Source organism: Nanorana parkeri, unplaced genomic scaffold (genome assembly GCF_000935625.1).
Source record: "Nanorana parkeri isolate BGI_ZX_2015 unplaced genomic scaffold, ASM93562v1 scaffold1843, whole genome shotgun sequence".
Taxonomy (NCBI): Eukaryota; Metazoa; Chordata; class Amphibia; order Anura; family Dicroglossidae; genus Nanorana; species Nanorana parkeri.
The window spans coordinates 263,528-274,992 of NW_017308111.1; the positions used below are offsets into that span (position 1 = coordinate 263,528).

Sequence of the window (11,465 nt, forward strand, 5' to 3'; positions counted from 1 at the left end):
AACTCCCCACACCCCCCCCCCCCCCCCCCTCCAGATTTATGGAGATTTTGCAGTTTACACATTAAATTTCCCAGCAATTCACTGATTATGTAGCCTGTGAGGCCGGGGCTACATCTGTGATGCCAGGGCTACATCACCAGTGCCTCACACAACCAGGAAGTGGGAAAACAGCAAGTGTCAGTAAAAGCAATAAAATGTTTATTTAACTAATCAATGTAAGATTATTTCATATCGGCATGTAGAGAAGCAAGCTGATGTGATTTTTAGTGCAGGGGGGGGGTGAAGGTATATTTATACCTTTTCCTAGCCTGACCTAACTGAACACACCCATAACTACATCACTACATTTTATACCTCTTAAGTTTCATTCTGAGCTGCAGTACATAATCAGGTATAAGGGCACTCAAATTTCTGTAATCCATGCAAATATAATTGGACTAAATTTCCACCTCTATTTTGTTTATAAGCTAGAAAGTCTATCAGAAATAATACCCATCACAGCAAACAATGCAGCATATTATGATACCAGTACAATATGCTTTTACTATCTCCACATGGTAACCCTGTGTACAGTGTCATAACATCACCAAGCTGGATACCAAACAGCTGCTCTAAAACATTTTACATTCTTCTTTATATGTTTCTCCATGTGCCAACCACCTACAAGTCATGAGAGCCTCTGAAAATCGTTCAGAAGCTTAGTTACTGTTAATGAACACGGGACCTCTGAAATAGGAATTTTCTGTACATCCAAACTTTCATTCTAAATCTAACATTTTCCAGAACAGGTTTTAATCGGACTGGTCGGAAAGGGGAAGTAAAAACAATTATTTTCCCGGACACTTTAATTAAAGAAAAAAAAAAAAAAAGGCCCTACCTTCACAAATCCACACTTATCTACTGATTACTACCAATAGTAATATAGAAAATAAAAAATAAAAAATTTACCTCATCCTTTGGCTCTCGGAAAGAAGACCTGGAGCTTCCAGTCCTCCTGTAAACACCAGACTTTGTTTCTTCATGCTGACCAAACAGTTCCTCGATTGTCTTTGTATCAATTTGGTATTGGTGCTGCCTAGCAGCCATAGTCCAAATGTTGGTTTTCCCCCTAACCTGCTCCTCAGGGATGGTTTTCCAGAAGAAGCTCCGCATGCGTTTCTTCTTGTTGTGACCATGTCCATGACTACCATTATGCAGAAATGGAGGAGCCCCAGGAGGGGGAGGAGGTGGTGGTACAGAATGAGGAAAAGGCGGTGGAGGAGGAGGTGGCGGCGGTGGTGGTGGCGGCAGTGGAGGTGTCAATGGGGGATCTAGCATTAAGTCTGTGATGACCACGCTGCAGTCACCATTTTCTTTATCATTGACCAAAGAGACACAGTTCATAACATGCATCTTGGTGCAGGCCTTTCTTCATATGATGCATCACTGAGAGTGGAAGACTGTGCAGCAGAACAGCATTCTAGTCCAAAGCTCGACCCAGCATTATGTGGCTGCTCTAAAACCTGAAAAATGATCATTAAAAAAATTAAACATGCAAGTTGAAGTTAAGAAATAGTAAAAGGGTTGTAGAGAACATCTGTTCATGCATTACAAGAAGTTTACAATAAAAAAATAAACATACATTAATTGAATGTGTTCAATCAACAATTCATTTGATTGGTCAATGTGCTGCTTTTTATAGGTTTTTTTGTTGTTGTTGTAATTAATTGTGGTGAGAAAGTGAAGATAAGCAATACACTAAAAAATAACACAACATAGTAAAAATTACCAAATGATTAGTGTTAATAATAAATATTTGTAGACAGTAGTATCTCATAACTTGAGCCCTATAGACTAGAAGAAAGATGTAAAGACTTGCCATGGAATGGTAGCAAGTTCAACCCCTAGAATATGTGGTGTCTGTATCGAGAGATCCCATGCTCCTTTAGAACAGATGCTGAAAGGAGGGAGATTGTTGGAATGAAGTTTATATAATTTAATATGGTTTGCAAGTTGCAACCATTCTGTATTTTTTCCTTAAGCCCAAATCTAGGCAAACTTTTTTTTTTTTTTGGGATCAAGTAGGCAATGGTCAGATTCTTTTGATGAATGTGCATGCATCTAATGACAGTGAGTGTTCATGACACAAAGGAATTAAAACTTCTCTAATGGAAACAGAAAATCAGCAAGAGTTTCTTTTTTTAAGTAAACATAGAAGGGAAAGAACTTTTGTCAGGTTTTTACTGCCGTTGGGTTCTTCCTGCCCCATTGACACCTATTACACCTATTGCTTGTCCTGGTTTTACAGAGACAGGAATAAAAATCTGACAAAAGATTTGTACCCTTAGCTACTAAAATTTTAAAAAATAATTGGCTAGAGATAGGATTTAATAACTGATCACTTATAGCAGAATGTGGGGGGGGCGGAAGGACATGGAGACACTATAAAGGCCTCTGACGATAAACTTTTTCATGCTTCAAAAAAGGTTTCCATTCCCATAGATTATGATTATTATTCAGGATTTATATAGAGTCAACAGTTTGCGCAGCACTTTATAATATAAGGAAGACAATACAGCTACAATACAAGTCAAGACTTTGACCAGCTCTACACATCGGCTTGAAAAAGGAGGTATTGCCTTCGAAACGCGTCGCCAGCCCGAACCTAGGACCTACTGAGTGTTTCCAACACTCCATCTCTGCACCGAGCTAACACCTCCTGATCTTTGGGCTCCGTCCCCTCCTTTTCTCCACACCTTCATCACCGGCATCGGAAGCTGACAGCTGGAGGACACAGACACGCCGGACTGTCAGGAGGCCCCAGCGTGCATCCACCTCCTTCCGGATCCACACACACCCCCCTTACAGCAGGCATGTCACAACACAAGGGGATATCGTAACACCCCGGCAGCGGCACTGCCCACCCTCCAGCACCACGTCGCTCCCCAGCGCCGGACTCCGCAGACGTCCAGCAGGACAGCTACGCCAGCACTCATTCAGATGAACATCCTACAGCCTTCCATCCAGGCACTACAGGAGCTGCACCTTCGTCGTTGAGAGCCAGCCTTCACTTTCCTTGCGGTGAGTTACAGAATCTCTCCTTTGTTTTGCTCACCAATCTTATCTCACCACGTTTATGTCTCCATCTGCTCCACCTGGTTATACCACTACCCCACCCATCCTAAGAGGGGCCGTCTCCCGCTACTGCTCCACTCCATCTCACGCACCTCACCCCGATTGCGAAAAGCGAATTATCAACCTACCATAGGTGAGTACATCACCTTTTCCCTCTCACCCGGCTTCACCACATTTATTGCGCCAGGTAGTGGCGCTTCCGTCTCTAATTTTTGTTTCCTTTTAGTACACCTGTTGGACACCACGGTCCGAGCACCACGGAAGCTGCACACCCGCAGAGCAATAAAGACGCTTCAAATTTCTCCGAAAATAACACACCACTCTCCTTCAAACTTTCTATAAAAAAAATTTCCTCCCGCTCTAGTCACAAACGGGGTACCCACCAAGTACCACCACTTACCCCACCTCTGACGAGCGCCATACATGGGGTAAAACGCTTTAAAATTTTCATGCAGTTCTAATGCACCTGTCAAATTCTTAATGATCTCAGAAACGTCCCAAACTGATGTCATCGCTCCAAGAACACAGGAGAGGATCTATGAATAAACATCACCTGAAACACGGGAGTTCAGTTTGGAAAAGTTTTAACCCTTTTTCCTAATGAGGTCATTAAGAGTTGGGGACTTAATTTTAATACCTCCAACACAGTGGGTTGGATGGTTCATGATGACCCAACCATTTAATACAAAGATTCTGCCTGTTGAGGCCAGTCAAAGAGTTTTCTGAATGTATATTTTCCACTATTAGGAAAGCTTACAAAACAAATAGTTACCTGATATAACCCTTCGTCTGCCTAAAAATCCAAGCATTCACTGTTTTGTTGGTTCTCTAGCAGCATAAGAGGTGACAGGGACGCCTAAAAGTTGTTTGAAAGCGGTTTTCCATGATGTCAGTCTTTACATTTGTTGGAAACAAGAGCTGCCACTCCTAGGTAGCACTTACACATCCTGGAAACCTATCCGCTACAATGTTTCCCTGTCACTTGCTATGAGGCCAGTAAATACACAAATGTGCCAAAACAACACACACACAGCTATGGGAGTATATTGCAGGGACTACAACCGGCTGCGTTCTGTATGCTGTAAACAATCTTACCCATTCCTAACTACCTTCCCCTGAGGGTTCTGGTGATGCAAGCCTATTTGAACTTGGACACGTGTCTTTATTCAACTGATTGTGAACGCTGCACATCATACAGTGTTACAATCCAGGAGATGTTGCTCGTAGTGACTGCAACAGATGACGCCGTACAAAACCAGATATTTGAAGACAAGTCACCAGCACTCAGCAATTCGACATGCAAATAAAGTTAGTTTTATTGCAAAGGACGTCACATAGGTCAACAAGCCAACATTTCAGGGCAACGCAGGGTCCTTCCATAATGTTACTTTGTCACCTTGAGTAAGCGACCAGACATGACTCCAAAACGTTGGCTTGTTGACTTATGCGACAATTTGCAATAAAACAAACTTTTTCTTTTTCAACGTACCCGTATTTGCCGCCGCATAAGGCGACTGGGCTAATAAGACGACCCCCTACTTTTTCTGTTAAAACATAGGTTTTCGGCAATACTCTGCAAAATAATGTTTAATTACACCCACTAACCTCCATGGCGGTATTCCCGAGTGTGGCTCGGGGTTAATTTTCAGTACCATAAGCGGCAACTACGAGCCACACTCGGGATTACAGCCTCTTACCTTGTCCATGATCCCCGCTGTGTCCTACGTCTTCCGGGTTCCTTCCCTTGCGAGCGTCCGTGGCGCAGGGGGGCGGAGCCGGCGGCAATTTTAAAAGTTAAAAAAAAATCAGACTGCCAGGGAGGCTAATCTGTCAGCCCGCTGGATGTGCGGTAATACTGTATGTACGGTAGCTTCGGTTACATACAGTATACCACGCTAAGCCAATCACGGCAGGCTTTGTATGCATTAATACAGGCTTTTTATTAATGCATACAAAGCCTGCCGTGATTGGCTCAGCGCGGTATACTGAATGTAGCCGAAGCTACCGTACATACAGTATTACCGTACATCCATACCCGACGTATAAGACGACCCCCGACTTTCCGGGTAGGTTTTGAAGTCTAAAAACTCGTCTTATACGCCGGCAAATACGGTATGTTATAGTGCCTAATTCCCAAACACCTACAACCCTTCCTCAACCGTATCTTACATTTGATGTTCAGACCTCTAGAAATAAATGTACATTCACATGCCAACTGCACTACATTTTTCATCCAGACTCTACACCATTGATTTTATTTTCAGCCTATGCTTTGGTGGAGCACCAGTGGGTTTGGCATGCATATAAGTATTTAAAGCTTCACCTTATTTACCAACATCCACTTTGCAAAGTGAACAACCTCTATACCTTGAATAAATCAACCACCGTGTACTAAATCTTTGTAATTTTTCATTACACATCCTGGAAATAAATGGGAGCTTTCTGGAATACAGCTTTGAAAAACAGACACCAAGAAGGTATCAGTGACTATATCCTACTGATAAAAATGTAGCTGCTTAGACACGTACTTATGATTCATTTTCAGTTGTTTTAGCACTTTTCAGTTCTGCCTTGATCTAGGTCTAGTCGATGATGTATGGTTATTGGCTGCCCCAATATCACAGGTGGAAAATTCTTGTTTCAATGAGCAGTACAAATGCATTTAAACATCTGGCCATATACACTTTCATCCTGCAAATGAACTGTACATCACAAGATGTCAATCTTCGTCATGCTTTCTTTGTAAAAGCTCTCTTCCCCTTCATGTGTGGTCACACTTTAGGGCTGGTTTTCTTAGGGCAAAGACAAATGGAAGTACATAGGAAATGTAACATAAGGGTCTACACTAACCTCCAGAGCTCAGAGGTATGCAAACCAAGCAAATGAGATTTCAGCCTGGACACCTAGGTAACAAAGTAACAAGCCCACAATTGTCTACAAACAAACAACCCATCACTGTTTATGGCTTCTTTAAACAGATATTATCACCCTCCAACTAACAGTCTTGATTACATGTATCCTGTGTAAACTGATGGTCTGTCCTTTGTCATTGAAACACTTTAATTACTGATGGCTATCTATTTGCCTAATGATGGAACTATTACCGTACAGACAAAAACAAATACAATTCACCTGTTGTTTTCTACACAAAGCTACAAACACTTGAGGTAAGAGGACAGGTGACATATCCCCCTACTATAAAATTCCTTCCAAAGAAAAATGACTTCCTACACATCAAAACAGACATACAAATTAAATTATACAGAATTACCATTGTCTATGGGTCACCAGAGTACAATAAAAAGGAGGATACAAAGAGTCTGGCTGAGGATGAAAATGGGTGGATGCGGCAATATAAAAGCTCTCCTTTGTCCACTGTGAGATACTGGGCTAGCCTATTGAATACTGCGGGCTCAATACCCTCTATGGCTCAATCCCCAGATATGTAATCAAAATGGCATCATGAACTCAACACATATTCATTAGGTCCTGGAAGACCATTCTATTTATAAAATGAAGACTTGAGTCAGTGTTAACCTTGGTAGAAAACACATCAGGTTGTACCCAAATGTAAGCTACAGACACACTGGCTGAAATTTACAAAGAATTTCCCAGTGAGTGTAGATTTGTAGTTAAGGCTTCGTGTAGATTTTGTTGGCTTTGGCTACATTTTTTGTAATGAGGTCGTTGGCTTGAACTCCATTGTATGCAATAGTGAGCTAGTATTCACAAAATGACAAGCAGAATGTTAGACAGACTTAATTTTCTGCTTAAGGTCCCAGATTTCATGAAAAACACTCCTTTTCAATCCTTAATTTAAACTATAATCTAGGCAACCAATTTTGTAAAAAAAAAAAAAAACTCCTGCAAATCTGGATGTCAAGAAAATATATACTTAAGACAGTTGTGACAGTGCACAATTGATAGAAGTGCAGGGCAATATTTCAATATTACATAACGCTTCATTTAAAAATCTATGGACAAAATTGCTGCTGCATAAAAAACCGTAAAACACTGTTTTAAAAGGTGTAATAACAGCAAAAAAAAAAAAAAAACACCACAGTGGTGCTTAGTGGTTAGCACTTCTGCCTTGCTGCACTGGGGGTCCCTGGTTCAAATCCTGGTCAGGGTAATATCTGTATGGAGTTTGCATGCTCTCCTTGTGCTTGGGTGGGTTTCCTCTGAATTGTAGGTGGAAAACAGACAGCCCAAAGACATGCTGGAAGATTAATTGGCTCCTGTCTAAATCAGCCCTTGCATTGGAGATAGGGCCCTTAGATTGCAAGCTCCTTGAGGGCAGGGACTGATGTAGATGTGCAGTATGTAAAGCACTTTGTACATTTTTTTAAATAAATTAAATAAAACTACAGTATAGTGATCTTGTTAGGCATGTTAAACTCACAAAAGTGCTGTCCCCCTTAGCCAATAAAGATGTTCTCATTGGACATCGGGGGTTGCAGGTGCTTGCTGGCCATACACTGTGCCAGCTTCCCCAACCAAGCTAAACATTACAGAACCCCAATGCTTGCCAACTCAAGTGTTCCTGCTGAAGTTAGCAAATATTTGGAATCCAAGGAAAGTATTTGCTAAAAGTTAATTTCTACATTCAAATCAAAGTTCTTAGATTTGTCCACAGGACCCTCCTGCTTTATTTCATATCTAAAAATATTAAGCTTTTCCCCCATTAGTAACAACAGAAGTGAACTTCCCAACAGTTTAATATAAAGATCAGACTACCCATGCAGATTCAAGCTTGAGAGTGGGTAGTCAGAACCTCAGGCTGCCAAGAATGTGTTCATTCATGTGTATGACATAATCAGATGGATCTGGCTTCTTGACTCCCAAGCTGGCCAGGGGCAAATGAAGCACTGCGCATGGACAACATACTTTGCCAGAAGCAGTCATTACATGAACGGATAGTCAGTCTCACAAAATGTGTTATTTAGGCCCATTGCAACCAACCAAGTCTATTCAGCTCTGTCCTATGGACAAGTCTAAACTGACTATACAAAATAAAAACATTTAAAAATCCAGTTCTTTAAAAAAAGTTTTTCACTAATAAAATGGTTCAAATACTTATCATAATCAGAACTGTTCACACCAGTTTATTGGTGAAACCCTGTCAGCAAAGCATTATTTGAATCAGCAAATTTATGGAGACAAAAACAGATCTTCAAGTGCAATGCGGTTAGATTCCTTGTAATCCTACTTAATTGTTATGTATTTCTCTATAGTAATTAGATGACTCCTTCATTCTCATTTGCAGAAATATATATAAAAAATGCAAAAGCAAGAAACTACATAAAATGTAGATTTGACCTTTTAGCTTTGTAATATGTTTAAACTTTTTGGAAATGATCTTTTGCTGGCTGCAATGGGTACCTGCAAATTATACACAAGCCCAAAGAAGGGCACTTTTGAACAGCAAAAGTTCTTTTACCCTGAACAAAAAAAAACTATTTATATTTCTTGCAATGTTGTGCACATTAATTTAGAGTCTGTTCATGTAATATGTTTGAGAATTGCATTTTAGTTTCTAGGATACCTGCATGAGTACATGAGCATTTCAGCAAAAGGCAAATTCAGAGAGCTCCTTACTAAAGCCTTTGCCTGTGCATGCATATCACATCACATATTTAGAACTAGCTTTGAGCAGGATTTAGGCCCTTTTTTATAATACAGCGCAGGTAATGGATTGTCATGATACAGAACAGTCTCCATGGAGGCCACACAGTCTTCATGGGTGGCTAGATAAGAACAGCCATGGGCTTTAACTTCCACAGTGGCAGCCACAGCGGTTTGGATGATATCTAAATCATTATTTTTACTGCATGGCTTTTGACAGATTGTTTTCCGGGGTAGTTACCATGTCTGGAAATCCCACACTGTTACCAGGAGCAGAGGACTTTCATAACGAATATGAAACAAGACGAGCTGTGTAATAATAATTTGGTGCCTCTTTTTGAAGTGAGAAACCACTTAAAGGCTTCTGTCCATGGTCAGAGTCAGAAACTAGCAAAATCTACCTACATGTTATGTGCTTTTTGGTGTATTCAGGAAGAACACAGATTGGTTGCTATAAGTAACATTGCATTTGCTTAATCTTTTTTGTCCTTAAATAAGTCAAAAAAGAGGAGAAGCCTTAGACAGGCAGAGCCTGTTGGCTAGCTTTGTTCAAACTGTACACCACCAGGACTAGTCTTGAGCTTCTTCTCAATCTAGCCAATGGTACAGTGCGTGACACTGTTGACCATTTATTCCCTTTTTCCATAAAAACGGAAAAAAGTCATGCAAATAATTTTCAATTTACTGGACAAGTCATGCACATACTAGCTGTTGCTATGAAAGCTCATTTATTGCTTCAATGTTAACTTTGCAAAGCCTAGTCATTATAAGTGATGCACAAATCTGCTATAGTTGTAATATTTTATAGGGCTTTGTATAGCCACCCTTTACCAGGGTTGATATGCCCACCCTTAATGCTGTCTACAAAGACAATAATAAAAAATTTGAGCAAAGACTAAGAAAAGCAGATACAGATCCATTCATGTTTCCTCACTTCCTTATTAAAGAGTTATTAAACCTTGGCGTGTTTTTGCATACATCTACTGCTAGCAAGCAGTAGATACATGCAAAAACAAAAAACCTTTTAAAAAGGGTTAATACTTACCTGTGCCTTCACCGCAAGCTCCCGTCTGAACATCTGAAGAGTCTGTGCGGGCGCAAAGGATCTTGGGATGCGTGCATGCGCAGTTCAGATGTTCGGTCGGGACACGAGGAGAGACACAAGGCAAGTCTATGGAGCAGTGTGCATCCGCACAGACACAGTGGGACGTGAGAGAAGAGGGAGGACCGAGGAGTCAGCGCTGGATTGGAGACCCGCACCCAGCGCTGGAGGGACAGCTGAAAAGGACAGGAAAGATCGGATTAAGAGACATCATTCAAGGTAAGCCCCTACAGCAGGATTGGGGGGGGTGGATTTGACTTTAATGTTACTTTAAGAGCCAGGGGCATCTCCTCTAGAGTTTGCAGGTATATGCAATGAAAATAAGCAATTGTTCAGATTCAACAAAAAAAAAAAAAAAGAAGAAAATAGTAAAACCTCTCATTCAGGTCCCAAAAGCCAATTCTAACATCCTTCCTACAGATAAGAAACAAGTACAAAGTCAGGGAGTGGACTGGAGAACAAACAATGGAAAAACCATCAAGACGACACTTCAGCATGAATTGAAAACAAAGTTAAATCTTTAAAGCCTTTTGAGATTACACATGAAACCCCTGATGAGAACAATGGCTCAATCTCCTCCATAAGACAAAATGAAACAAATACACTGGGAAAGCGAGTAGACGCTAATAAAATAAAGCCACATATATTAAAGTTTTGGCCTGAGGGGGCTTGCCAAGTTTGGATTTGAGATTTCAGCACATTTTATTACCTCCCTGCCCTTTAATAACCAACCCCACAGTGTTAAATGAGCATGGGTTACATAAGAATGCCTGTCCTTGGAACAGTACGAGCAGCATTACCGGGAGAGTAAACAATAGAATGGTGGCATGTCATAGCTGGAAACCCTTCTGGGCACCTTTATCTTATCCTATGTTCATCACCAAGAAACATCATAAACACTTTTACCAGTTCTGCAAGTAAAGAAAATATTGATATTGTGCTAAATCATGGCGTCTCGCAAGTCAAGTTTTTTTCATAAGAACTGCAAAAAACGTACATTCAATTGCATACTGCTCAGTATATTAGATTCCTAGTAAGAAAAGCAATTCACTTGAAGGCAGCTGAAGTTGAGAAGGGTCTACTCAAGTCATAAGTAAGACAATGTTATATTAATTTAATCTCACAGAGGGAAAAACATTTAAAGAAGTAAAACTATTTTGGGCCAGTTGCTCCTGGTGAGCCAATGTAACATTTTACTACTGTTGTTATGAGTGTCCTCTCTACACTGAAGACTGGCAAAGCAAAGTTACCTCCTGGGCCAGGGGCAGATATTCCTGTACTATATAGCACACAGCAGGATGAAGGGACTTCGGAAGAGTAGTCGGGAATCCAAGTCTACAAGTAGCACTAATAAATAACAAATTACCTGGCTGTAAAGCTGACCCTTTCAATTATTCTAGACATTAAAGCCCAACTGCACCGATTTCGCCCCCCCAACCACTCTTCCTGCTAGGCATTCGTCTGCCCTAAACCCACCCGCCAGGTCCCTCGCTGATGCAGTTACCAGGTGGGCGGAAGGGGGGACAAATCCAGTGATGGCAATGGTAGCTATGACCGCCAGTCCCCTTCACTCTCCTCCACTGTCAGTCCTCTTCTGGATCATGAGCGGACCCTGGCAAATGAA

At 41.1% G+C, this 11,465-nt stretch overlaps 1 protein-coding gene across 1 annotated transcript in view; it reads right to left on the reverse strand.

Moving 5' to 3' along the window:
* The window catches only part of FHDC1 (FH2 domain containing 1), a 32,112-nt gene extending 30,630 nt beyond the window's left edge, over nt 1-1,482 (reverse strand). The window contains exon 1 of the mRNA XM_018571811.1: nt 949-1,482. Coding sequence (XP_018427313.1) covers nt 949-1,392 — 444 coding nt within the window. The 5' untranslated portion in view covers nt 1,393-1,482. The remainder of the gene's footprint in view (nt 1-948) is intronic.
* Nucleotides 1,483-11,465: the final 9,983 nt, after the last annotated feature.